This window comes from Zingiber officinale, chromosome 11B, assembly GCF_018446385.1.
Source record: "Zingiber officinale cultivar Zhangliang chromosome 11B, Zo_v1.1, whole genome shotgun sequence".
Taxonomy (NCBI): Eukaryota; Viridiplantae; Streptophyta; class Magnoliopsida; order Zingiberales; family Zingiberaceae; genus Zingiber; species Zingiber officinale.
This window is the reverse complement of record NC_056007.1, coordinates 11287203-11314311: the sequence shown is the minus strand read 5'-3', so window position 1 is coordinate 11314311 and position 27109 is coordinate 11287203. Positions and strand designations below refer to the sequence as shown.

The 27109-nt window shown below is 39.0% G+C and overlaps 2 protein-coding genes across 2 annotated transcripts in view; both read right to left on the bottom strand.

The window, feature by feature from the left end:
* Positions 1–9216: 9216 nt before the first annotated feature.
* Positions 9217–10248, bottom strand: LOC122035360 (protein G1-like7). The gene has a single exon (XM_042594764.1). The coding sequence runs from the start codon at positions 10024–10026 to the stop codon at positions 9421–9423; it is 606 nt and encodes a 201-aa protein (XP_042450698.1). The 5' UTR covers positions 10027–10248; the 3' UTR covers positions 9217–9420.
* Positions 10249–22610: 12362 nt separating this feature from the next.
* Positions 22611–27109, bottom strand: part of LOC122034992 (rab3 GTPase-activating protein catalytic subunit-like) — a 61358-nt gene continuing 56859 nt past the window's right edge. The window contains exons 18-22 of the mRNA XM_042594352.1: positions 26091–26130; positions 25327–25580; positions 24998–25175; positions 24344–24555; positions 22611–23407 (exon numbers count right to left, since the gene is read on the bottom strand). Coding sequence (XP_042450286.1) covers positions 23111–23407; positions 24344–24555; positions 24998–25175; positions 25327–25580; positions 26091–26130 — 981 coding nt within the window. The 3' untranslated portion in view covers positions 22611–23110. The remainder of the gene's footprint in view (positions 23408–24343; positions 24556–24997; positions 25176–25326; positions 25581–26090; positions 26131–27109) is intronic.

The window sequence follows — 27109 nt, the reverse complement described above, 5'->3', positions numbered from 1 at the left end:
CTCCCCCTTCACCTAAGCTCCCCCTTCACCTAAGCTCCCCCTTGAGCTAGGATTTCCCGCAAAGGTAAACTTCTCCCCCTTTGCCTAAACAATATCTCCCCCTTCACCTAAGCTTCCCCTCGAGTTAGGATTTCTTGCAAAGGTGTATAGGTTTCCCACTTAAACCTAGACTTCTCCCCCTTTGCCATACATCAAAAAGAGCTTCAACAATATCCCAATTGTTGAAAACAGGTCATCTAAATTGACCCTAAACTCATGTATTTATCTCCCATGGATCTCATACATTTAAACGAGTTGACACGATCAAGAACAACGTTGAAAACCACTTTTAGGCTGGTATCAGTCGACTGAACTACGTACCAGTCGACTGCCCCCTTCGACAGAACCTTACAGAAGTATTCTGTGGTCGAAATCTACTATTACCAGTCGACTGGTATCGGCACCAGTCGACTGGTATCGACAAAATGAGCTTACAGAAACATTCTATGCTCAAAAACACTGTTACCAGTCGACTGGTATCTGCACCAGTCGACTGACACCCTATTTCTGCAAAAATCAGCCTTTTCAGGCCAATTTTAGAAATGCACCAGAAATTTCCTAGACCTCTAAAAATCTCTAAATTTTGTGGAGAGGTCTATTGTACCCTTGTCTACTTGGAAAAAATACATTACAAAATGTATCTATCACCAATTCTAAGATTGACACAAAATTCAAAACTAGTTAAATGGTTCAATTGAACCTTGACCTAAAGTCCTAGTTTTGGCTTCCTCTTGATGTATTTTCCCATACCAACCCACAATGCACCCCTAGCATTGGTTTATATAGCATCTATACATCAAAAACTATTTTTCATATAATATAACCCCAATGTCATATTTTCATGCATGAAACTCAACCCAATTGTGACAACCAAGTATAATAGAGACTCAAATCCATCTCTAATCCCTTTGGCACATCTTCGTTCACTTAAGATCATTTACCATATGCCCCAAAGACTCTTTGAGCTCCCCCTTGAGCTCTTAATCTTAGTCACCTCCCTAGGTGACTCATTTACTATGACTAGGCCACTTCGGTGCACTTCAGGTGACACTTGGCCTACAAAACTCTCCTTCTTAACCTTAGACACCTTGTATTTGGTTAATTTTTTCTTGTCCTTAATCTTGGACACCTTATCCTTGCTATAATTATATGCTACCCTAGCATATTCCTTCTTATTGGCCTTGGATAACTCTCCCTTGTTCTTGGTAACACCTCCCATACCAATATCATGTGCTACCTTAACACTTGACCTCCTTTTGGTCTTTGAAAAGATTTTTATGTTTTCAAAGAGTAAATCCCCCTAAAAATATGGTCAAACTTATATCATTGCACCAACAATGACTTGGGATTTGTAAATAATTAGGAAAATTAAAACTCGAAGTTTTGAGGTTCAAAATTCAATAATGAAACTAAACCTCAACCGAAACTTCACTTTGATTTTTCTTAACCAATCCATACTTGTTTTCATCATGAAAACTCATGTAGACATTATTTAGGATACTTTATCAGGGAAAAATAGTTTTCTATGAAAATACTTCCTATTTTCAAAATTTTCACAAATTTGAAAACTCTTGAAAACTTCAATGTTTTCTCTTAGTTTGTGTCTAACTTTCCAATGATGATTACTATCAAAAGATAGTCTTCACCAAGGTTTTTCAAAAGTATTTTGAAATCTTTTTCAAAACCAATATCCAACCACGTTCTTTGGGCTCGATGCACATGACTTGTACATTAGCTTTCCCAATGATTGGAAGACACATAACTATGTGTTTTGATGAACCTAAAACTCAACAAGATGCACTAGATCAGCATCTTGAGTTTAGTTCACCATGTTAACATCTCACTTGTATCTAATGTGTATTAAAACACATACAAGTTACCTTATAGTTCTTTGTGAGATGTATATTTGGTCTTGCCCTAAACTAAGGGATCATGCATCTCTATCTAGGCATTGTAAAAATCATGATCATCCATCTAGGATGTCACTTGATATGATCTCTCTTGTTGGGGCACTTCCATACATAATAAATGTCTTTTGTCCTTAATTATAAGGAAATTGACATACTACATGATGATTAATGGCATACATCAAAATAAGCAATTTTCAAAAGCAAAGCATGCTATAGCTACATGATGTATGTATAACATGGCATGATATTTTTATATTTTTCATAATAAAATGAATGCAACACATGATGTCATGACATATAATATGCAATCAATCATAGTATTTTAGCATAAATAAAATATATCTAGATAATCTAAGTATCCTTAAACCTTAGCTAAAATCTTAAAATTAAGTCTAGATTGCTTATCTCTTGAAAGAATGTCAAAACCCAACTTGACATTTCTTTTATCCCTTTTCTATTTGTGCCAATTGAAATTAAGAATTCAATTCTCAAATATTTGTTTGACACATATTACTCTCTTTAAGGATCAAACATTTAGATTGAGACTTAGTTTTGCTCTTAATCCTTTAAGAACATGCTAAGATCTCAACTAGCCATTTCTAATCCTTTTCAAGTGTGCCGATTTACATGTATTTCAATTCCTTAAGATTTGACATACTTTGTTCTTCCAAATAGTGATTACTTTGGATTAAGGTTAAAAATCTCCCTTAACCCATCAAAAGGAGACCAAGATCCCAACTTGTATTCCTTGTATTTTCATATTTGTGTCAATTTAAGTTAAACTCAAATCCTCAAATTTTGACACAATTTACTCTTCTTAAAGAGTACACTTAATAATCCTTTTCATTTTCAAAGGTTAACAATAACCTTGAAAATGCTTTCAAGTGTCAACTTTTATCAAGGTTGGGTTAACTACCCTTCCAATTGGAGTTGACACTCTCTAAACCCATCTAGGGTGCAGAGACTATGCTCCTAGGAACTCAAAACCTATTGGTGCTCCTTGGATGCTCTAGGTACTCACTAGGGATGACTTCCCTAGATACCTTCCTAAGGACATTTCTAGGCTTCTTAGAAGCCTTGGTCACTTCCACTAGGTCACTTCTAGGGCTAACTCCCCTTGTAACCTTATTTGTGACTTTATTAGACTTATTAAAAGTCTTAGTCACATTGGTCTTTGCAAAAGTACTTTTAGGGACAACTTCCCTTGTACTTTTAGCTTGACCACTAGTCTTATGTTTGGTTCCATAGCTATATGGAACCCTATGAAAGGAAGTCACATCCTTCTTGGCTTTGGGTTTGTATCCCAAACCTCTCTAGCCATTGGATGACTCTTGTCGAGCTATTCCAAGGTTGTGCTCACTTTGCCCCTTAAACAAGTTTTCCATTCTTGCTAAGGTTCTCTCTAAGTTATCAAGTCTTGACCTTAAGACTTGGTTTTCCCTTACTAAATCCATAGATTTGGATTTTTGTTGATTCCTATGAGCATTGCTAGCCTTAGGCTTATATCTAAAGTCCTTAGAATTGTTGCCTAAGTAGTTATCTACCTTCCTAACCTTAGGTATGGTAGATCTAGCATGAGGAGGTATATATTTGTCCTTAGGTTTATCATGCATTCTATTTTCATGATAAATAGCATTATAACAATTTAAATTTGAACTAGCATTCAAATTAGGGTTTACCTCCCTTACCCTTGAAGCTCTCTTCTTCTCCCACTTCTTCAAGTGCGCCAATTTCTTGAGCTCTCCTCTCCTTGGGCACTTTGTGTGGTAGTGACCCCACTCACTACATGTAAAGCACCTAATGTGCTTCTTCTCCTTCTTCTTCTTCTTCCTACAACTCACATTAGTTTCTAAATTAACTTTAGTGAGTTTAGAGTTTACCTCCTTTACCTTCTTGAGCGAAGGACACCTACTCTTGTAGTGTCCCATCTTACCACACTCAAAGCATTTGATGTGGTCTTTTGTGCTCTTCTTGGTAGTTGAGGTGGAGGGTTGAGCTTCCAAGATCTCCTCTTCCTTGGATTGCTCTTCTTCCTCTTCACTTGAAGATGTGGATGGTTCTACTTCTTCCTCCCTTGATGATGTGGATGATACCTCCTCATCTTCCTTCTCCTCCTCGGATGTTGAGATCGTGTCAACATTCAATTGGTCCTTCTTTTCTTGAACCAATGAACCCTTCTCCTTGGGCTCTTCCACTCCTTGGAATTGTGACGGGTCTTCATGATAGACAATGATCTTTTCCCAAAGATCACATGCACTTGTGCATTCACCTACACTCACAATGATATTAGAAGGTAATAGATTTAACAAAATTTTTGTTACCTCCTTATCCGCCTCCGCTTGCTACCTTTGTTCCTTGATCCAATGTCGTGGTCGGAGGGGCTTCCCCTTTTTGTTCGTAGGAGCTTCAAATGGGTCACTCAAGACAACCCATTGGTTCCAATCTATTTGGAACCATGTATCCAACCGCTTTCTCCAATAATTGAAGTCTTCTTTGTCATACAGAGGTGGAATTCGGATATCCCATCCGAGCGGTCCTTCGGACTCCATCTTCTTCTTCCTCTAGCTTCTTGCTCTCTTAGCGGTTAGTCTGTAGAAGATCGCCCTCACTCTGATACCACTTGTTGGGATCGATGTGCCCGCTAGAGGGGGGGGTGAATAGCGTCTCACCCAAATCGATGACTTCCTACATATTCGTTAGTTGCACAGCGGAATAATACGAAACTAAATACGAATATGAAAGCTAAAGATAAAGAAAGGAAATGCAAACCAATGCACGTCAATGTAACGTGGTTCGGAGATAACTTGCTCCTACTCCACGACTGTCCATAAGGTGGACGATCCCGATCCTTCGGTGGATTAACCCCCGGCAAACTCCGGCTACTCAAGCAACTTCTTGTGGGTGGAGAAACCTCACCACAACACCAACCAAGAACACTTGGACACAAGAGAACCTTGAGCACGTTTGGTAACTACTAATTAGGCTTTAACCAAGTCCAATTTCGTCACCTTGGCCGGTCATACCAAGCTCCTTCTAATAGAGCTTGGAACAAATCAACAACCTAATTTGCCCGTTACCAGTCGACTGGTCCATGCACCAGTCGACTGGTGCCAGCCCAACGACTCTCTCAACGACTCTCTGCTACAGTGCATCAGTCGACTGGTTCATGCACCAGTCGACTGCTACAGTAACGCTACAGTAAACCCCTAAAACTAGGATTTTACTCCGGGTACAATCTCTCATGCACTCATCCTCGCCCGACCAACCTAGACCTAGCCTTCTAGCCTCCTCCATCAGCCTCGCGTCCCTCGGATGTCTCCCCATCCTTCACGTCTTGCCTTCTGGAGCTTCCTTCGGCCTTGTCTATATTGTCGGGTCTTCCTTTGCCAAGAAGCTCCTCACCTCCGGGACTTCATCCATTACCAAGTCACACTTGGACTTACGTTGCCAAGACTACATGCTTGAACTTACACCGCCAAGACTCATTCTTGAGTTTCCTCCTTTACCAAGATCACACTTGGGTTTTCCTTGTTGTACCCATATCTTGCACACTCACAATGCATATCAAATACAACAATAAACCTAAATTAAACCTTTGCCCAAACATCAAAACCTGGGCACCTAGATTGCTTCAACAGTCCGGTCGGAGGATATCTCGGGCGTAGTCTCAGGAACCGCGGAGGGATTCGAGATGCCGACCTCGACCCTTTCGGCAGATCCCACCGCCGAGGTAGCAGAGCATGAAGACTCTGTTTGGCGCCTTTTACGCTTTAGCAACGGCTCGCCGGAGGAATCCGAACTCTCCGAGCGGACAATGGCCACTTGCTCGGATGGTTGCTTCGAGCCGCTGACAATCTCAATACTGGGGGCTTGGCTAGCTGCTCTCCCTCCACTCGCCAGGGCGGGAGTCGCTGCGCTCTCATCTTGAGAGCCGACCGGCTGTAGGCCACGGTTCGCTAATTCCTCAATGGCAACCGCCTCGATCTCAGCGTTCTGAAGCTTCGCAAGGTCGGACATCCGAGCACGCACCATGACTTTAGCTGCAAAAGAAGCAGAAAAATCAGTTAGAATCAAAGGGAAAACGTACATGAAACCTCTTACCTAAGCTGGTCGGGAGCCCAGTATGGATCAGACTCAGGCCGAAGATGTACAACACGCCGTCAAGCAGCAACTTCTGGTCGGCCAGCATGGAGGCGGCGTGAAGCTAGTCCGAGCGGCTCTTATATTTCTTTAGGTCGGGTTGAGGTGGTAGGCCGACCTGTCAGCGGGTCCGGAAGCTCGGCCGCTTGGGGGAGGCGTATAAAAAAGAAATATTCCTTCCAATGTTTATTGGAAGTCGGCAGTTTGTCAAAGAAAACCAACCCGATCCGAGACTGAAACAGGAAGGTACCCTGTTCGGACTGTTTGGGGTAATAGAAGTAGTGAAAACCTCGAGGAGTCAAAGGGATGTCATGTAGCCGGAACAACACAATGACGCCGCACAGAAGGCGAAAGGAATTCGGTACAAGTTGTGGAAGGGGAACACGGAAATAATTATAAACTTCAACGATAAAGGGATGGATAGGGAAGTGGAGATCGACCACAAATTGGTCCTGGAACAGATAGATGGTGTCGGTCGGCGGTTCATTTTGCCGATCGGATGAGGAAGCTAAAATGATCCCATGATCAGGGGGAATCTCAAAAGCGTTCTTAAGGCTCTTAGCGTCGCCCTCATCAAACTTGGTCTCCATGGTGGTGTACCAGAGTTCGAGAGGGAGGTCCGACACTGAGAAGAGCTCACCATTGCGATGGAAAGCAAAACTAGCGAAGGAAATGCGAACGAAGAAGCAAAAAGATCACTGGAAAGACACCAGGAACAAGGAGAGGTCAGAGACTAAAAGAGAATAAGAAAAAGAAGCTTACGGGATGAGGATCGTCGGAGCAGAAATGAAGAAGTGGCCAACAACATGCAAAAGGCCGCTAGAGAACGCGGACAAAATCGCCGGAGAACACAAGCGCAAGAGCACGAAGGTGAAGGTAGTGAGGCAGCGAACTCATATACCCCCGGCTCGGCTGACCGAAGTCGTCCGATCTAGGTCACGAAAACCTATGCAAAGATCCGACCGTTAAATTTAAACCGCCAAATGTTGCCATCAATGCCTGTCACGTCAAGCGTGCGCGCGGCTGTGGGTCTGACACATGGTGCGCTATCACTGGACGACAATTAAGAGCGGTATGGGAACCCGTTCTGCCTTAATGAAAAATAATTTGCATGAATTCCAAGATTTTCGGGTGACATCAGCCGAGCCCCCGCTCGCCTAAGATAGCTAGAGGAAAAATCCTACAAGGGTAAACATATGTTCTTCCGATTGGATCAAAGAAGCATGATGCTTGGCCGAGTGACTACTTTCAGAAAGCCAATCGACAAGGATTAGGTACAGCCTGACTGGAGTCTATACAATGATGAAGGCTGATCGGGAAGAAATCGATGCACAATGGTCCACTTAGTCGGGCTGCAGCCTCCTTCGACTAGACTTAAAGGGGAGGCTTGTGATGCGGTGATAAGGGGGGAAGACCCCACCCTGGTGGAGGTCAGTGCCATGGTGGGGGCCAGTCAAGGCGGTCAAACGCCCCTAGACCATTGGTCGATCGGGTAGCACACTCGCCCGATCGGGATAAGGAAGACCCGATCCGAAATTATAACAGCTCGGCGAGGTTTCGAGCTTCCAACGCTCAGAAAGACTGCTAGGTATCTGCAAGAGCACGCCAAGTGACTTCCCCGCTCGGCCTTACATAGATCTACTAGAACAGTGCGAATTTACGACCGAGCTATGCAGAAATAGAAGGGCGGCCGAGCGACTTTCTCAAGACAACGGAAGCGCCGGTCGAGCAGCCTCCCTGCTTAGCCAGATAACACACTCATCCGAGCCGAGCGACTATCCCGCTCGGCCCAGTAAAAGACATTGCTAGCTTAATATTATCTTTTTGGGAGCCTGTGTCGCTGACAGGCGGCATGGTCGGCGGCTGATTCAGGCAGAAGATTGTACGGCAGAAGCTTCCACTGTCACTTCAGAGATATGCTCGACTCGTTAAGGTATTGTGTCAGAGACACTTTACTGATACATCTTTTCAGGAAAAATTTCGAGAAGCGTGCACGCCTTGGGAAGCATGCACACGTGCTACAGGAGCCCTTTATAAAGGGGGGGGGGGGGGGGCTAAGCTTCAGCGAAGGTATGTGTTGGATGCGATAATCCATTGTTGCTGTTACTATTCACTACTTTGCTCTGCTTTCACACATCGTCGGTGATTGACTTGAGCGTCGGAGGGTTATCGCCGGGACCCCTTCCTTGGCTCGGTACTGACGCAGCTGTAGTTGCAGGGCCTTAAGGAGTCAACATACGGTCAATCGGAGTACCACGTTCTCAGTTTTCACCATCTCGATTATCGGACAGGATCAAATATTATTATAAATTAATATAGATGAGTATTATAATATCCCTACAGTAAGAATATTTAATTATTTGAACATGGTTAATAAGTAGATTTTATATAAAAAAATTTAAAAATAAAATTTAGATATAAAGAATAAAAATAAATAAATGGATAATGGATCCTCAAATAATCAATATTAATGAAAAAAATGAATATGAGTGTATGTTAAGTTAATAAAAAGGTAGACATTACCTGACATGATATTTAAAGAGATTACATATATTAACGTTCATATCAACGAGGATGCGCTTAGCTCATAATCAACTCAAATTATAATTCAAATTAAGACACTAAATGAATTAGCCCTGCTCGATTCGTTTACCGTCCTTCCCACGGCGAAACAGACTAATTAAAATGTGTATGTTTTCAACTTTAAAACTGTCGGCCGCCACTGTTCATCTCACTTTAGTGGTAGGACAGGCTCAGTCTCCCATCCATCGTAAAGCAAATCGACTGTAATTAGCGTTTAATTAATACAGATCATAAATCTCTCGGCAACGTGAAGACCGCCGGCCCCAAATCAAACCCTAGACTTGAGGAGGAAGAAGAGAGAGAGTTGAGCTGCACTCGTGCGGGTAATATAATTGACGTTTCGATTCTTCTTCTTGTTGTTGTTCCATGCAGGGGAGGGGGGACCAGTAAAATATGTGATATAACGCGATTCGAGTAGTGTAGAATGTAGATGATATGATCTGTTGCCGCCACTGAAAATGTCTGCCATTAAAGCAGTGCTCGAAAAGAAAAAGGATGAACAGAGGAGGCGAATCAGGACAGCAGTCTGTGACAATAATGCACGTAAACAAGGAAATTAAAGCGTGTTCGTACTATGAATAGGGCGAAGACTGGAATCTCATGTCAGTTCTTGCTGCCCGGCACCATCAAAATTACATTTTTTTTTTCTTTTCTTCTTTCTTTTTTGTTTGTTTTTCAAAGTTGGAGGAGGAGGAGGAAGTAATTGATCATGAAGTGATTGTTAAGATCGTTAGTTTTTAATGCATAATTATGAGACGGACGGCGAACTACCGGCGGGAGGATCCGGCGCCGACGAGGAGGCAGCAGTTGCAGGCGGCGGCGGCGGCGGGTTGGAAGAGGATTCCCCTGCGACGGCAGCGGCGGCGGCGGCGGTGCGTTTGCGTTTCTTCTTTTCGTAGGGGATGCCGCGGGCTTTGGCTTGGTTCTCGCGGACCTCGCGGAGGTAGATGCGGACGGGGCGGGCGGCGAAGGGGTTGGAGTCCGGGAGTCCGCCGTTCTCCTCGAAGGCGGCGCGGAGGCGGCCGATGAGGGCGTCGAGGGAGCCCCAGGCCTGGCGGAAGAGGCAGGCGCAGGAGGCCGGCGGGTTCGGCTGGCCGAAGAAGGCGCACCCGGCCTCGTGCACCTTCGTCTTCCCGAACTGGTCCAGGTACTTGAGGAACTCGATCACGTGCGCGCCGCTGCACCGCGCCAGCGTCAGCGGCGGCTTGTGGTTCCTCAAGTACTGCAAGAACGTGTTCCAGTCCCGCCGCTTCTGCGACTCGTACCGACTCAGCGGCGGCGGCGGAGGCGGCGGCGGGGCAGTCTTGTCGGCTGCCGGCGAAGAGGACGAACCGCCGCCTTCTCCGGACTCCATGCACGATCGCAACGCTATCTATCGGATTCCCGCCTCCTCACCGCCGCCGATCAACAGACTGCTCCACTCCCGCGCGATCTCTGTTCTCGGCCGAGGCGCAGAGCGGAGCGGAGGGAGGTAGAAAAAGTGGGTCGCCAAGCGGCGTCGGAAGGGCGACGCGTATAGAGGGTAATCGAGACGCGGGCCCACGCCGGGTGGCGACGTGAGGTCTGTGAGACCGACGTTTCTTCTCGTCTGGGTTTAAATTTTGGGTGTGTCGAATTTTTATTGGAATAGCCAGGAAAACCTACGATCGTAAACCCGGTCCATCTTGGTTCGAATTAGTCAACCGGTTCAAACTATACTTGATTTAAACCGGACGTACTAACGCATATTTAGCATTTAACCTTTAATATTTGAGAAATGAGAAATGCTATAATTAAATAGGTAAACCACCTCTAGTTAATGTGTTCATGAATGTGGTTTAAACAATTAATAGGTAAACCACCTCTAATGGGGTTTCTAATTAAGTATAAACGAGGAAATAAGATAAGTTTTTAGTGCCCTACGACTTAATCTCCATCTTTATTAAAGGAAAAAAAAATACAATGTAGTTTGTTACAAGCAACCATATTTTATACTCATCCAGATAGGGTTAGTCGAGGATGGACCAGGGATACCTAATTTAGTAAGGTATTTATTAAGGAGTTATATTTAACTTCTATCTATTTTAAAAAGGAGAAGGTAAATTATTGAACCACCAAGTAGTTTAAACTTTATATTATCAAAATTGCGTAGGTAGTTTTGAAAATATCCAAATCGTATACCCGATACTCATTTTGCCCCTCCGCTCATTCGCTTTCCTTCACTGTATGTAGCAATTGATTCGGTATCAAAAAAAAAAAATAATAATCGATTATTACATTGTAGCAATCAATTATTTTTTAAAAAAAAATTTAAAATTTTTATGATAAAAAAATGATTTTCAATATGATGTATCGAATTGATATTTGAGGCTATGGATATAATCAGGAGAAACAGACAAATATATAAGAAGTGATTCCATGTCATTCCGAGCTCTCCAAGCCCATCAATTGATTTTGGCTGAAACCGGCTGATGAACTTGGAATGACATGAAATAAGGTTATATGTGCATGTTTAGTTCTCCTAATTATATATATTCATGCTCTCAAACATCATCTCCATAAGTCATATTGAGAGCATCAATTTTATAACACAAATTTATCCGAAAAATATGATTCGTATTCAAAAAATTTGTTACTCTCAATATGATATATTGCATTGATGTTTGAGGGTATAAGTATAATCAGGAGAACTAGATGAGCATATAGGACTTTGTTCTATATTATTTTGAGCTCTCTAGGTCCTTCAGCCAGCTTTGGCTAAAATTAGCTGATAAACCTAGAGAGCTCAGAATGACATAGAATCAGATCCTATGTGTTGATCTAGTTCTCCTGATTATATCTATTGTTTAACTGAAATCAACTGATGAACTTAAAAAGCTCGAAATGATATGAAATAAGGTCATATGTGCTCGTCTAATTCTCTTAATTATATTCATACTCTCAAATATCATTTCCATAAGTCATATTAAGAGTATCAATTTTTTAAATACGAATATGTCTGAAAAATCTAATTCATATTCAAAAATTCGTTGCTATCAATATGATGTATTGAATTAATATTTGAAGGCATAAATATAATCAGGAGATCCTAGATGAGCATATAGAACCTTGTTCTATGTCATTCTAAGCTCTCTAGATTTCTCGTCGATTTTGGTTAAAATCAACTGATGAACCTAGAAAACTCAAAATGACATAGAATTAGATCCTATATGTTCATCTAGTTTTCTTGATTATATCCATTATCTCAACATTAATTCAATACACAATATTAAGAGTAGCGAATTTTCGATCATATAAAGTTTTTTAATCATTTTTTATATAATGTTTTTTAATCACAGAAGCATATTAATAAATTAAAAATCTTTTTTTTATCACAAAAATATACTGAATCTATTGCTACACTATAACAATCGATTCGGAAAGTGAATGAGCAATATGACAAAATGGGTATCAGATACGTGATTTGAGTATTTTTAAAGTTACCTATGCGATTTGGTTAATTTGAAATTTAAACTACATGGTTAAGTAATAATTCACTTATAAAGAGATTTAGGAGTTTTAGAAATTTATAAAATAGTTATTTGATTTGTTATGTTATATAAAGTTGAATATTGGACTATGAAGTAAATACATAAGTAGAAAATAAAAGTTGTAAAGATGAAGTGTTAAGATGGATGTCAAATATATAAAAATAGAAAAGCTAAAAAAAATGAATTTAAAGAAAAAATTGGAGTGGTTTATTGAGAAAAACTTTGAGAGACTCATTTACGATAATATTATTATACACTTAGATAATCAATAAATATCTTAATTAAGTGGATCATAACAAATATAAAAATCAAAGATTAGTAGAATGAAAATTTGATTATTACTAACAATTGTATTAGTTACCCATTTGCTTCTATTTGCGAAATTGAAAAATGATTTTAGCAGATTATATTTATATATGTGCAATTGTATGGAGCAATGATTAATATAAAGTACTGATAAATTTTTATATCACATTGATAGATCAATTTATATTCTCCAATATCTATTTTATTTGATTATCTTATCAGAAAACTTAAGGGTTTGTTTAACTTGTCAATTTATTAAAATACAAGTTGTATGTACTAATTTGTAGTAAAAAATTGGAGCATATATTTTGGTAATTAACTTTGTTATAGGTTTTGCATATATTTTTTATTATATTTTTTAATATTTATTTCCACTAATCCTATAATTCACAAATAATTAATTCTCATTCATTAGCTATTAATTTCCTTTAGATTTAAAGCCTACATACAATACTCCCAAGGATATAATGTTCGGATTCAATCAAAATCTCATATTCATTGGCATAAGACATTTTAGAGAGAACAAGAACAAAATCCGTTGGGCACAACAAAGAGTATCAGAGCCATGATCCACCTAGGCACAACATATGATACAATAGAAAAACACCAATAAATAAAAGGATTAAAGTTTGAATTTCATCCTCACTAAACTATGCTTCGAATTTATTCGGTAGGCAAAGTAATTCCTAAAGGGGGAAGGTAGTCTACCTTCAACAAGATTAGTCGAGTGAAACTGAATAATAAAAAAAAATACTATAAATAATAAATTACATATCAAGGATGGTATTTAAACATTTGGCTGTCGTGCAAAATAAATTATTATTGCTGTGAAGCATCGAACCACCTAATTTAGTTTAGACCTTAATTTTAATTGAATACTTGCATAAATTATTTTATATAAGACAAACAAAATTAAGCCAAATTGATCTGATCCCATGCTAAAGAAACATCCATTTTATTCATTTATTAATAAGTTGAGATAATTTAATCTTCATTTAAAAAAAACAAATTGATGAATATTATTATTTTTTTAGTTTTGATTATTGTTTGAGTTTAGTTTTTTTTGGGAGCCCGTGCAAAAGTGGAAGCAATTAACCTATCAAGTGTCATATTTATATTTTAAAATTATTTTTTAAAATTGTTTTAAAATTTAATTAAAAATTAAAATTGATATTTTATTAAATATTATTTGAAATAATATCTATAATATCATTGTTGATTTATAAATAAAAAATTAAATCAAATTCAGACCTAAGTCGAGTTAGGCCCATGGACCCCAACCTCTATGCCCAACTTAACCTTCTAGGTTATTTTGGTGATATGAAACAATCTAAGACAAGTCATGTTTATACTCTTTAAAAAAATATTAATATATATACATCCTTTTTTTTAAAAAAATGATTAGAAAATAGTAATCTTAATATCAAGTTTACATAATTACATTTATTGCATAATTACATTTGTATGTATCCTTGGTAGGCATACAAATCAGTACAAAAAATTTGATCAAGTAAATCGATCTTTTGCATAGTTGGTGCACTGAAATCTGCGACAAACTATTCGACAAATCTTTTTGACCGAGAAATATCTCTAAGTACAATTTTGGTTAATCTGATCTACAATTTTGTCATTCACTTATTCAACAATACTATTAGTTGAGACAAATATGATTCAGCTAAAAAATTAACAATATCACATTTTTGAACATTTATCAACTTTTGTTTACCTTGTGCTTAGTCTAATTTCATTTCGCTAAGTACTTTCAAAACTTCCATTCAATTTCTCTTGAAAATGAGGGCAAGAACTATTATATCTCCTTTTCCATACTCTATTAATATCTCATTTAGTAATTATTTATCTATGTTCTTAAAGAAAAAACCCTAAAAAATGTCTTCATCTTTGCCACATGTTTAATGCTTCCTAAAGTTCCTTGCTTTAACTCTTCTATGAAACACTCCTACAAATGAACTAGCTTTTGCAACTGATACAATCAATCTGTGGTGCAAAATGCCATTTTAACAAGTTGAGATTAAAAAAAAAATATTCAAATTGATAACTTTTTAAACAATTCCTATAATCATGCCTTAAATTTGTATTTTTTTTATTTTTTAATAGAATTTTATTTTTTAAATAAATCATTTTTAAAAAAATTAAAATTCAATTTTGATTTAATTTTCGTATTCCTTAGCCATGATTTTAGATTTTTTTTTTCTTAATGATATACTTTTCAGTTATGAAATACTTTTCCAATTCAATTATTGATTTTTTTTTTTATTCTAAAACATAACTTGTATTCATAAAGCTTCATATTAGCCCGGAGTTCGCTCCCATAATCATCCCAACCAATCCTACAAACCTCTTGTGCATTCTCACTCAATCACTATAGGGGAGTAAGTCAAAATAGAAAAACTTATATTGAATTTAGGGATAACCATTGATAACTTCCACCACATCAAGGTTACTAGCTCATTCTATAAATACCAACATAACTTTTGGTTAAAAACAGTTGAAGATTGATAAATTATTCTAAGTGTCTTATTTCTAAGATTTTTTTTTACTATTCCGTGTAAATCAACAATTCAATTTTTTTTTTTGACTTTTTAAGATTTTCCTGACTATTATATGTGAATCAACAAGTTAATCTTTGTGCTTTGGCTACATCAATCTATCCCTCACTAGGTGCAAGGATATGAATTTGCTATGATATGCAAAGTTTTAGTATAAGTTGACATATTGAAATTTGGATGGAATTATGTTAAAGAATTTTTTTTTTAAAAAAAAAGGCACAAGAATCCAATGCTGAAACAAGTTTCTGCAAACCTAATGAGCGTGCTTTGGCCACCCCCCACAAATCTCTCTCCTTTCTGCAGAACATCCCACTGTTTGGGAGGCAGAGGCTGACCTACCACCATGGATTCCTTCAATCATTCAGCAAGTCATGCAATCCAATCCAAAGCTGACTGCCAAAGTGACTAATTCCCAGTGTCTACCATCTTTAACTTTCCTGCCGCATCACATTTGATTGACTACCACCAAAGTCTTTGAGAACTGAAATAAGTAGTAGTACCATTGCTCATGATGATCACAAATCAGGCTCATGATGGTCAGGGAATTCAGAGGTCAAAAGTTCATGAGATCAAAGATCAAACAAGCACAGCAAAAAGATTGAATTCCAGGCTTTGGTTTTCAGAAAAGATGAAAGGATAAAAGTATTGAGTTCTGGTAATAGATAATCTTCTTTTGTTAAAAACCTGAACAATATTGACTAATTAAGCTGCAGTTAGATGAAAGAGACAGGCCTCAAGTTGAAATCCCAAACTGTTTATAAAACTCCTCTCTCTGAACATGTCTACAATACTTCATAATCACATATTGTCTTTCTCTGGAGACTGAAATAAAAGATAAGAATCTGATCTCTGGAGACTGAAATAAACTGCTTAGTGAAGTTATATTTTGCATAGGTATAAGATGGAGTATGAGATTTTATTCTAAGATAATATTCAACATTAAAATAAATGTTGAGTACCAACCGGCCGGTTACCGATTGACTCGGGTTGCGGGCACCAACCAACCTGGTAAGTTGCCAGACCGGTTAAAGTTCAAGAGTCTTTGGATTTGATGGGCTTTTATTTTTGACATTTTGTATATGTTAAAACAAATAATTTGATGGGTTTTTATTTTTTATATTTGTTGATCCGGTGGTAAGGATCAGGGGCCACAGAGGAAGAGATCAATGACACATGAGAGTCAAAGGTCCGGCCGAGCAGGAGGGAGTCTCCCGGCCGACCGGCCTGGGTAGACCGCGGGTCGGCACGAAGACAGCTCGACCTCGGGTTGAGCTTCCAACGCTCACAAGCTCCTTTATAGAGGAACCGCTATGCCCAGTAGCTGAGCTGCTAGGCCGAACGGCAGAACAACTAGTCGGTGCCCCATCCGAGTGTTGGACCCCGTGGTAGTTTTGATGTGATCAACCAAGTTAGTTAGGTCCTGCGTTTTGTCTGAACCCTGTGTCTGAGTGTGCAGGAACTTAGGAGCACAGGAAGTCGAGCGGAAGACGCAGCTAGCGAGAAGGACGGCACGGGAAGGGAGCCGACGGGCTCGGTGCGTCCGAAGGACGAGAGAGCTGCGGAAGAGTACTCCGGTGAAGCGAGAAGAACGTGCGCGGCGTTCGAGGGACGAGAAGCCGGACGGAAGCCTGCTCGAGGAGAAGGCCGGGAATTGGGTTCGGGTGAGCCCTATTCCGGTAGGCCGGAATCACCCAAGAAGCCGAACCAGAAACAAGTCAACTGGAAGTTGACTTGTCAATGGTTCGGTCGACCGAACTCCTTGATCGGTCGACCGAACCCTTCTTTATCCGAAGCCAGCTGTTGGTGACACGTCAGAAGCCACGTCAAGCAGCCAACTGTTGGGGAGCTGATCGGTCGACCGAACCTTTGATCGGTCGACCGAACCGAAGTCTATCCAGAGACCAAGTCGAGCAAACTGATCGGGCCAACTCAGCAGAAGACCGTTGGCAGGTCGGTCGACCGAACAAAAGGATCGGTCGACCGAACCCAAGCTCGATTCACAGAGACTGCACCTGGACGCGAACCTGTGCAGGTACAGCAGGCTCGGTCGACCGAACCTGGGGATCGGTCGACCGATCCCTCTCAAGTCAAACTTGATCCCGAAGGATCAGGTGAACTGATAAGCTCGAGTACCCCTATATAAAGAGGGTCTCGGGTAGCTCTTGAGATATCGAAAACAGTGAACGAATACGAACAATCTTGAAATAAAACTCCTGTATTCTCATTTCCTAAGCAACAGTTCTGTGCTCTTCAAGTGTAAAAGGCTACTCCGCCTTCAGAGAAGGAGACTTCTTCTAGTGCACTCTTTTACTGTCTTGGATTAACAACCTTCTTGGTTGTAACCAAGTAAATAGCTGCGTCTTATATTTCTGTTTATGTTAGTTCTGTTGAATTTCATAACTGTTGTTTTATTATTTAAGTTGAAAGCCTTGAGGAGGGTTTAGTTTTTATTGCAGGCAATTCACCCCCCTCTTGCCGGTCTCCGCTGCACCAACAAGTGGTATCAGAGCCCAACAGCCTCAGAGGGACTAACCGCCATCTGAAGCACAAAGATCTGAACAATGGCCGGCGCGAACATCCATCCCCTGAAGTTCGACGGAGATTTCGCAACATGGAAGCGAAAGATGGAGGTATTCTTTAAAACAGATTTTGATATATTAATTACTATGAAATATGGTTTTGCAGCTCCTAAAGACAAAGAAGAAAACACGTGGAGCAAGAAGGAGCAAGCCGGCTTCGTTGCCAACGGGAAAGCGGAATTCCACCTCCTCAGTGTTCTGCCACCTCAGGAGGTAAGCCGAATCGGAAGTTACGACTCCGCGAAAAATCTCTGGGAAAAATTCCTGGAGCTTCACGAGGGTACATCCGAAGCGAAGCTAGCTAGGCGCGACATCCTCCGGAACCAGTTGACGAACCTCCGCATGAACCAAGGAGAGAAGGTAGCGCAGCTCCAAGCAAGGATCAAAGAATTGATCACGCAACTAACAAACCTTGGAGAAGAAGTAACGAATCGGGATTCCATCCGATACGCGCTCAACGCCTTCCCGAGGACTCCAGAATGGGCATCCTTAGTAGATGCGTACTACATCTCTAAGGATCTTGAGGTAAGTAGTTTAGAAAATTTGTTTTCAACTTTCGAACTTCACGAATCTCGAATTACAGAAAATCAAGTAGAAAAGTCGAACTTCAACATTGCCCTACGAGCTGAAAAGGACGATCCCGACTCCGAAGCAACGATTGACGAAAACGAAGCTACGTTAATGGTAAAACGATTTAACAAGTTTTTTAAATCTAACCAATTTAGATCGCAGTCAAGTAAACATCGTCAAAAGAGAAGGACAGTCCGTTGCTACAATTGCAACGAAGATGGGCATATCAAGGAGGACTGCCCAAATTTGAAGTGCAAGCAAAAGGAGAAGACAAAGACCAATTACAAGAAACCAAATTCCTCCAAGCACAAAAATCCGAAGGCGACATGGGACGACTCTTCATCCTCCGAGTCAGAAGTCGAAGAATTCTCGGGACTAGCATTGGTGGCCAACCACCTCTTTGAAGATAACTCAGACTCATAGATGAGCATTGATCAAGGGGGAGAGACAGAAGAGGAAAGCTACGATGAAGGGGGAGCTACCGACAAACAGGTAAGTAAGGTACGTGCCCTAAACCCTAAACAATCTTTTGAGTTTATTAAAGCTTTATCTAAAGATCTATTCAAATCAGAAAAAGAAATTGCCAATTTAAAAATAAGTTTGGAAATTTTAAATTTTGAAAATGAGTTTTTGCAATTAGAAAATACAAAATTAAAAAATGAAATTGAAAAATTGAAAAGTGATGCATGTTTAAAGAAATTTCCAAAATCAAGTTAGAATTTATGGAAAATTGAATTGGTACATTAAACAACATCAGGGTCAACTTAGGAAAATTCCTAAAAGTTATATACCCCTATGTTTTTAAAGAATCCCGTAGGAAGGAACCTTTATTGGGTTCCAAAATCTGTACTTGATTAATTTTTCAAAAATTAAAAGCTTACAGTGAGATAATTAAACTTTGAGTTTCTTTATGGAAGCTTTGTCTAAGGAAGTGGTTGTTGCTCCAATAATCAAGAAGGCCTAGTGCCTCGCCACGACCTGGAAGCCGAAATATCGAAATAAAAATGTTTAATTAACTTTATGAAAAAGCATTAAAAGTAAAATTAAAATGCTTTGAAAGTGCATAAACATTTTTTTTTACTTTTCTAAATTTCGGATATTTTTTTTTACTTAAAAAAAAAAATAGATTTCTTTTTAGAAATTCTTTTTGCAAATTCTAAGAAATCATATTAAATTTTTTTTTTTAGAAATTTCTTCCCCGTTTTTGCTGTGATCAAAGGGGGAGAGAAAAGTACAAGTTTAGGGGGAGTTAGAAAAAATTTAAAAAGTTTAAATTTTTAATTTAGTACAAGTTTAGGAGGAGTTAGGAAAATTTTAAAAGTTTAAATTTTTAACTCTTTTATAATGTTGCAATTTTACTTATTGCAAAACTTATGCTTAATATGCTAGTTTAGTAATTTTTTCTTTAAAATTACCTTTTGTGTCTGTTTTACCCTAACTTGAACTTGGGTTGATGCACATCAAAAAGGGGGAGATTGTTGGATCCCGTGGTAGTTTTGATGTGATCAACCAAGTTAGTTAGGTCCTGCGTTTTGTCTGAACCCTGTGTCTGAATGTGCAGGAACTTAGGAGCACAGGAAGTCGAGCGGAAGACGCAGCTAGCGAGAAGGACGACACGAGAAGGGAGCCGACGAGCTTGGTGCGTCCGAAGGACAAGAGAGTTGCGAAAGAGTACTCCGGTGGAGCGAGAAGAACGTACGCGACGTTCGAGGGACGAGAAGCCGGACGGAAGCCTGCTCGAGGAGAAGGCCGGGAATTGGGTTCGGGTGAGCCCTATTCAGGTAGGCCGGAATCACCCAAGAAGCCGAACCAGAAACAAGTCAACTGGAAGTTGACTTGTCAATGGTTCGGTCGACCGAACTCCTTGATCGGTCGACTGAACCCTTCTTTATCCGAAGCCAGCTGTTGGTGACACGTCAGAAGCCACGTCAAGCAGCCAACCGTTGGGGAGCTGATCGGTCGACCGAACCGAAGTATATCCAGAGACCAAGTCGAGCAAACTGATCAGGCCAACTCAGCAAAAGACCGTTGGCAGATCGATCGACCGAACAAAAGGATCGGTCGACCGAACCCAAGCTCGATTCATAGAGACTGCACCTGGACGCGAAGCTGTGCAGGTACAGCAGGTTCGGTCGACCGATCCCTCTCGAGTCAAACTTGATCCCGAAGGATCAGGTGAACTGATAAGCTCGAGTACTCCTATATAAAGAGGGTCTCGGGTAGCTCTTGAGATATCGAAAACAGTGAACGAATACGAACAATCTTGAAATACAACTCCTGTATTCTCATTTCCTAAGCAACAGTTCTGTGCTCTTCAAGTGTAAAAGGCTACTCCGCCTTCAGAGAAGGAGACTTCTTCTAGTGCACTCTTTTACTGTCTTGGATTAACAACCTTCTTGGTTGTAACCAAGTAAATAGCTGCGTCTTATATTTCTGTTTATGTTAGTTCTGTTGAATTTCATAACTGTTGTTTTATTATTTAAGTTGAAAGCCTTGAGGAGGGTTTAGTTTTTATTGCAGGCAATTCACCCCCCTCTTGCCGGTCTCCGCTGCACCAACACCGAGTATATGACCGATCGACCGTCTCACCCGGTCCTAGGTGCGTGTATACCCCGAGCGCCCGGGAGGCCGACCGATCAGCCCGATCGGCCCAATTAGAGACAAAGGGCGTAGAAGAGGACAAAAGGGGCAGCTAGTGATATCATTCTCGAGACGTCTGCCGCCGACAAGCAGCATGGTCGGCGGCCGGGCCGTACCAAGGATCGTACGGAGGAAGCTTCTGCTGTCATAGCAGAGATATGCTCGGACAATTGCGGTATGACGTCAGACATGCTTTTCTGACACAACCACTATGAGGTATGCTTTGAGGGACGTGCACGCCTTGGGAAGCGTGCGCGCACCTCTCCGGGGTCCTATATAAAGACCCCCGGACTTCGACGGAGGTATGGTTGTTCTCCTTATCTACTGTAGCCACAGTATCTATTCTGCCTCTTCTTGCCATCGCCTGACTTGATCGTCGGAGGGTCGTCATCGGGAACCCCTTCCCGGCCTGACTTTGTTGCAGGTTCATCGGAGGCTACGTCGTTGCGGAGATCACCGGGGAGCAGTCGAGAGAGTCACGTCCCAGTTTCCATCGACTCAGTGCGCGAACATGATCATTTGTTATAAAATAAGATTTGTTGGTGTTGGAACACGAACCAAGGCCTACTAACCAACTAAAATACAATTATTAATGTTATTATGTATTAGTTAATTATTTAATAACTAATCAATAATTTTTTTTACTATATTATTCTTTTTAATAATTGAAAAAAAATGAAAGAGATGCTTATTCATTTCTTAGTTAATTTATAATAGTTTGTCAACAAATGATTTCATGTGTTGATTAATTATTTGATAACTAATTAATGATTTTCTTTTGTTATACGATTATAATCATGGTCCGACAACATGTAAACGATTTTATGAATTTATAATTTTATATTTTTTTAATATAATAATCTTGAATCATGATAAATCGTAGTGAATCATGAATCAAACTGTAAATCGACAATTTCAAATCGTGAACCGTAACTATCTTAAACGGTTAAGGGTTGACCTATCAAGAACCATCTAACCGGCGCTTCCGAACTATGATCGAATCTACCTCCTTGACACAAGACAATGGGAAGGCTCTATACTATTCCCCACCTTGTACCTTTATTGGCTCACTAACTTGTAAGACATCATATAATGTAGCCAGTAGCGGATCCAAGAATTCAACATAGAGGGGCGATCACGATTTAAGTTGAGCGTGACCATTTTTTTTAAAAAAAAAAAATAAACGTTCAACAAGTTAAAAAAAGAAAAAAAAAAATAGCAAAACACATGAACAAGAGAACGCCAGAACAGAGGGCGATTTAAAGACTCTAACAAGGTTTGAAGAAGCGCCTCCCCTACGAAATCACCCTCCTTCACTTAGTGATGCTCAAGAGAACTTTTAGATTAACTAATTTGATGGTTAGCTCAAACTTCAGAATTACTAGTATTCTACCTTAAGAATATCCTGCTGAAGCAAAAAAGTCTGATTCGATCAAGTTGTATACAGGCAAGTACCAAATCGTCAAATTTGTAAATCAAGACATTCCATAAATTTTATCTGAAAATGATGATGAGCAAAAAGCTCTCAAAAGTTTCTTACAGACAGGTAGGACTATAGCTCCACCTGAAAAAATATTGCTAGTTTGTTATATATCAAATGGTATCAAATGGAGCAGGCAACTTTTTATCACATTGACAACAAAGCTATAGGAATATAGGCACTGTGTTTTGCTTTCTCTAAAGTAATTCATGGTTCATGGAACTGTAATATAAAGCTGCATGCTGAATTTGTTGTGTGTCAAAGAGAGTTATGAAAATGGATATGAATTTATCACAGTTGAAGGTCTCAGAATATCATAAAAAGATATGCTGGTATCATTAGTCACACAGGAACAAATTCATCACAACGATCATGTTGCAGCACCAAGAGTGTTCATAATCAATCAATAATTATCAAAGTAATATCAGCATAGGGAGTCACCTTGTATGGCAGGATCAACACCATGGGACAAAGGACTTTAGGCGTATTATCACACCTGGAGCGAAACAGTGTTAGTACTCAAGAGAAGCGAACGTTAGTAAAGACACTTCCCAAATTTGAAAGTTGATGTAATCGCTCGCTTGCAATTCTTTTAAAATCTCCAAGGTGACAAACAAAAGGAACTCTCCAGTGTAAATGGTGATCCAAGGGGAAAGCAGTAGAGAGAATATATCATACTGTTAGTAGATGTCCCAGGCTCAGTAATTTAGCACCATGGAGACCTGAGGGCCTGCAAACTTGAAAACAGCAAATGTATTGAAGGCGTGTCCTTTTCAGATGAGGGCAACTAATCCCACGATGTAACGGATAATGCAACCCAGAGATCATTGGATGTCCCACATATGTACATGCGATGTGTCTGGATTTCTTCCATGCTGGATGTAGGAATACCAGTAGCATAATGACTGTCTTGTATGCGATCATTAATGGAGAAGATTATTTCTCTTAAAATAGGTTCATGCCCATTTAGTAGATTTCCCATGCTCAATACTTTTCTCCATGATTGATTGGCGGTGGGAGGAGGAAACAAACTGGCAACAGCATTTCTTTCGTATGGCATTACTAGTTGCTTATTTTTGAACTCCTAAAACAAAGTCAGGAAATTAGAGAATAACACAAAAGAGCCCTCTTGCAAAAATAACTTGCTAGGATCTGTAATGATGATATCATAGAGATGCTGATAACTGTTGACTTCTTTATTGACAAGAATCTACTAAAAAAGGGTATATTTATCATAGTTTTTTACCATCCTCTAGAATTGAGGGATTTTACTTTGCATTCCATACCTTATCCACTTCTGGAAAAGCCATACAGATTTTCAAAAAATATCAATTTTCTCCTAGACTTTTGAGATTCTTTTTCTATGTGCGATACATGGTTTTGTTAGAACTGGCCAACTAATGGACTAGGTATATCATGGACTATGATCTCTCTTTTTACCTAACTTGTCTTATGCCCAATCTATCCATCATGTGATCCACATGGCTAGTGTCGATTGTTATTTGATTAACAAAATCTAATCCTGTAATTTTACAGCCAATTAACATTTTTCTAAGTCTGGGTAAAATTTTGCCAAAACATGTAAAATATAGGGTGCAAAATGAGATTATTCCTAAACTAAAACCAGGGATATACCCCACCCAAATGACGAAAGCAACATTCCAACCAAAAGTTTAGGAAACTATCTCCAAAGCAGGTTTCAAATACAAGATCTACAGGTATTGGTTGAAGAGCAATTCAAAAATGCTTATATTAATTTGGCATTATGACAAATTTAAGGGGAAAGCAATTAAACATGATGTAGATAATTGAAATAATGCATAAATTATGTGTTCCAATCAAGTTGAGAAGGAAGCATGCTATTTTATCATGAAAGATAAAGGTAAGAATAAAATAAGTATGTGTCACTCAGACATGAATAGAGAGTATTAACAATATAAATATAAATTGGTCTCTTATCTAGCAGCTCGAGCTTTGGGACATGAAGTTAGCTAATCAACTTTAATAAAAGATGAAGTACCTGATCATAGCATATGCTCTCTAAACTGTTCCCCATTTTGGGCAGGTAAAATGCAAAATAGTCATTGAACACTGCTTCTGAAAGTCGTGGAGCGTCTATCAACTTACGATGAATTGAAGCTGCAAGGATTAGCAACTTCTCTATGTGCTCAAATACTAGACAAAGCCGTCTTAAGTCACCAATCAATTCATCCTTCTCAAGAAGATGATTTGCTGTAAAAAAAATAAGATTGTCACAATGTAGCATGTATTCCATTTTTCCATTTCACTAATGCTAAAAGTAGTGTAGTTAGAATGGACAATGGACACTATGGTCAAGCAGATGAAAAATGGAGTTCTAAACCAAGCCACAAGTCATTGACAACAATGCAGAGGTTAAATGATCGTTTCTAAGCCGCAATAAAGGAGTTTAAATAGGCATTCCAAACCATTGCTTGTGAAAGGACAATCACTGAGATGGTGAACTAGTCACATAGCCAACAAGTAGTTAGATTTTCAAGATACTGTAGTTTTAACACTTTAACAAGACATCAAAGGCTGACATTTGTGATGAAACATAATTAATACTTGAATCACAATTAAGAATCAATTTGCTACTGAATCTAAATTTTACAAGTTGAAAGGCAAGTGTTCCCGATGAGTCATTATCACATACCTTGAAAACATTTCAAACTTGATGCTATTGTAAGATAAAGCTGATCAAGTTTTGTTTTCATAGGTTTAAAATCACCACATGAAGTCTGGTTCAGAATGTCAGCTGATGCTCTGAAGGCTGTGCAAACCATTTGTTCAAGCAGCTGATATGGTTTCAAAGTTTCAAGGTAATGGAGTATCTGCACAAAGGATTAAAATTCTTGAATTTATATTCCTTAATCATTGATTTTTTTTTCTAGATTCCAAATAAAATTAGATTGTTGGGCTTCATTAAGGTGCAAATAAAAACATAATTTTAGCAAGTACTCGATATTTTGATAAAATAAGTACCTTTTCTCCTTCTCGAATTGGATCAAGAAGAGGCTTCTGCTCAGAAATAGGCAAAGGTGGAGAAGCATTCCAAATCTGCCGCCATAAATTCCCATGTTCAGACATGCGTTGTGAAAGCTTTCCACGAGGAGGCCAGTCATTTAGTTCACCTGCACTTCCTTTCATCTTATTGTCCTCCCAATCACCAGGTGAATGCCACCGAATAAAATCTTCAAACACTGCATCTGGGTTTGCAGCCTTGAATGCTGACATATCTAATCAAGCAACATAAAACATTAAAATCCTTCAATGAATTTCTAATTTATATATATTCTTTCTTTAAGAAAAGCCAGGGGGTTAGATAAGAATAGCGGGGAGAGTAGAACTAAAGGAAGAAACACCAGAAGATTTGACTGATTTAAGCTTAACAACCTATTTTGCCCTGCAGAAAGCTAAATAGAGAAAATGATTATAGAGCTGACTAAAAACAGGAGGAAAGTATAAATACTTTTTATTGCTACAATATCCCACAGAGTGAGCCTACCACATTGCATCAAACATTAGAAAAAAAAAACAGTTTATCATTAAAAAAAAATCTGAAAGTAAAGACAAATTCACAATCAAATACCAAATGCCAATAAAAATTTGCATTTACTTCCAAACCATGAGAAAAAAACATACGAAGGAGCTGAAAACAAATAAAAAAACTAAGTTAAAACTTTAAATTCGAATATCAATAACTAGAAGAAAATTGGCAAACCAAAGAAAAGCTACAGAAATCTTACCAGATGAGAGGATATCTCTTTCCAATTGTCCAGAGAAGCTCTGTACATAAGAATTACAATATGTCAAAAATCCCATGGATGAAATAGTAAAAAAATGTTGATAAATATATAGAATAAATATGAAAAATAAAAATCTATATGTATATGAAATAAAATTATTCAAATATGTGCTAACTCCTTACTAGACTAACTTGGCATATGTAGAATTCAAAGAAATAAAGCATTATGCCATTATACGTGAGCACAAAGATCTACATTATATCAACTCTTGCTTCAGCATGTCCTTTCTCCAATAGTTAAAGAAATTTAGATTAACTGAGCCATTTTCCCATCCGGAAACTCCGCAAAAGTTTGATGGTTATTATTTTGAAATCAAAACGCTAGCCTATCATTCAGTGATATCCTTTCACGGGGCCAGTGGATAGAATTTCAAAGTGGTAAAACCAAGATATCCTTTCAATTTTCCATAAGCCTCGGATCTCAAGGATTTCAGAATCAATCTTGTTGAAGTGGCGTAAAATCATACTAGGTTAATTAATTTGCAACTGTTTCCAATAAATTTGTGCTTATGTTATCCATGTAGCATAATGATGTAGCATCTTCATTTTCCTTAGAAATTGGTCTAAATAAACACTTGAAAATTCTTCCATTATGAAGTAAACTAACAACTTCAAAGGGACATATTTTAAACTTGAAACATGAAATCACATCCATACTCATAGTCATAATTAACATATAGCATGGTTTTAAAAAGTAACTTGCACAGTTGCATAGGCATTTGCAGCAGTCAACAGCATCCCATAGACCCATACAACATATCTTTATGCAGTTTCAATATGCAAGACTACATGGCTTATGCATATGCAATTTGTGTGGCCATATATGGAGTCATATATGAGGATATACAAAAAAAGTAAATAGATAAAAAAAAATGACAATCTGTGATTCATCTGAATCAAATAAAAACATGGGTAATTACTTGACCTACTCATTCCTCAAATAATAAGAGCTTCATGATT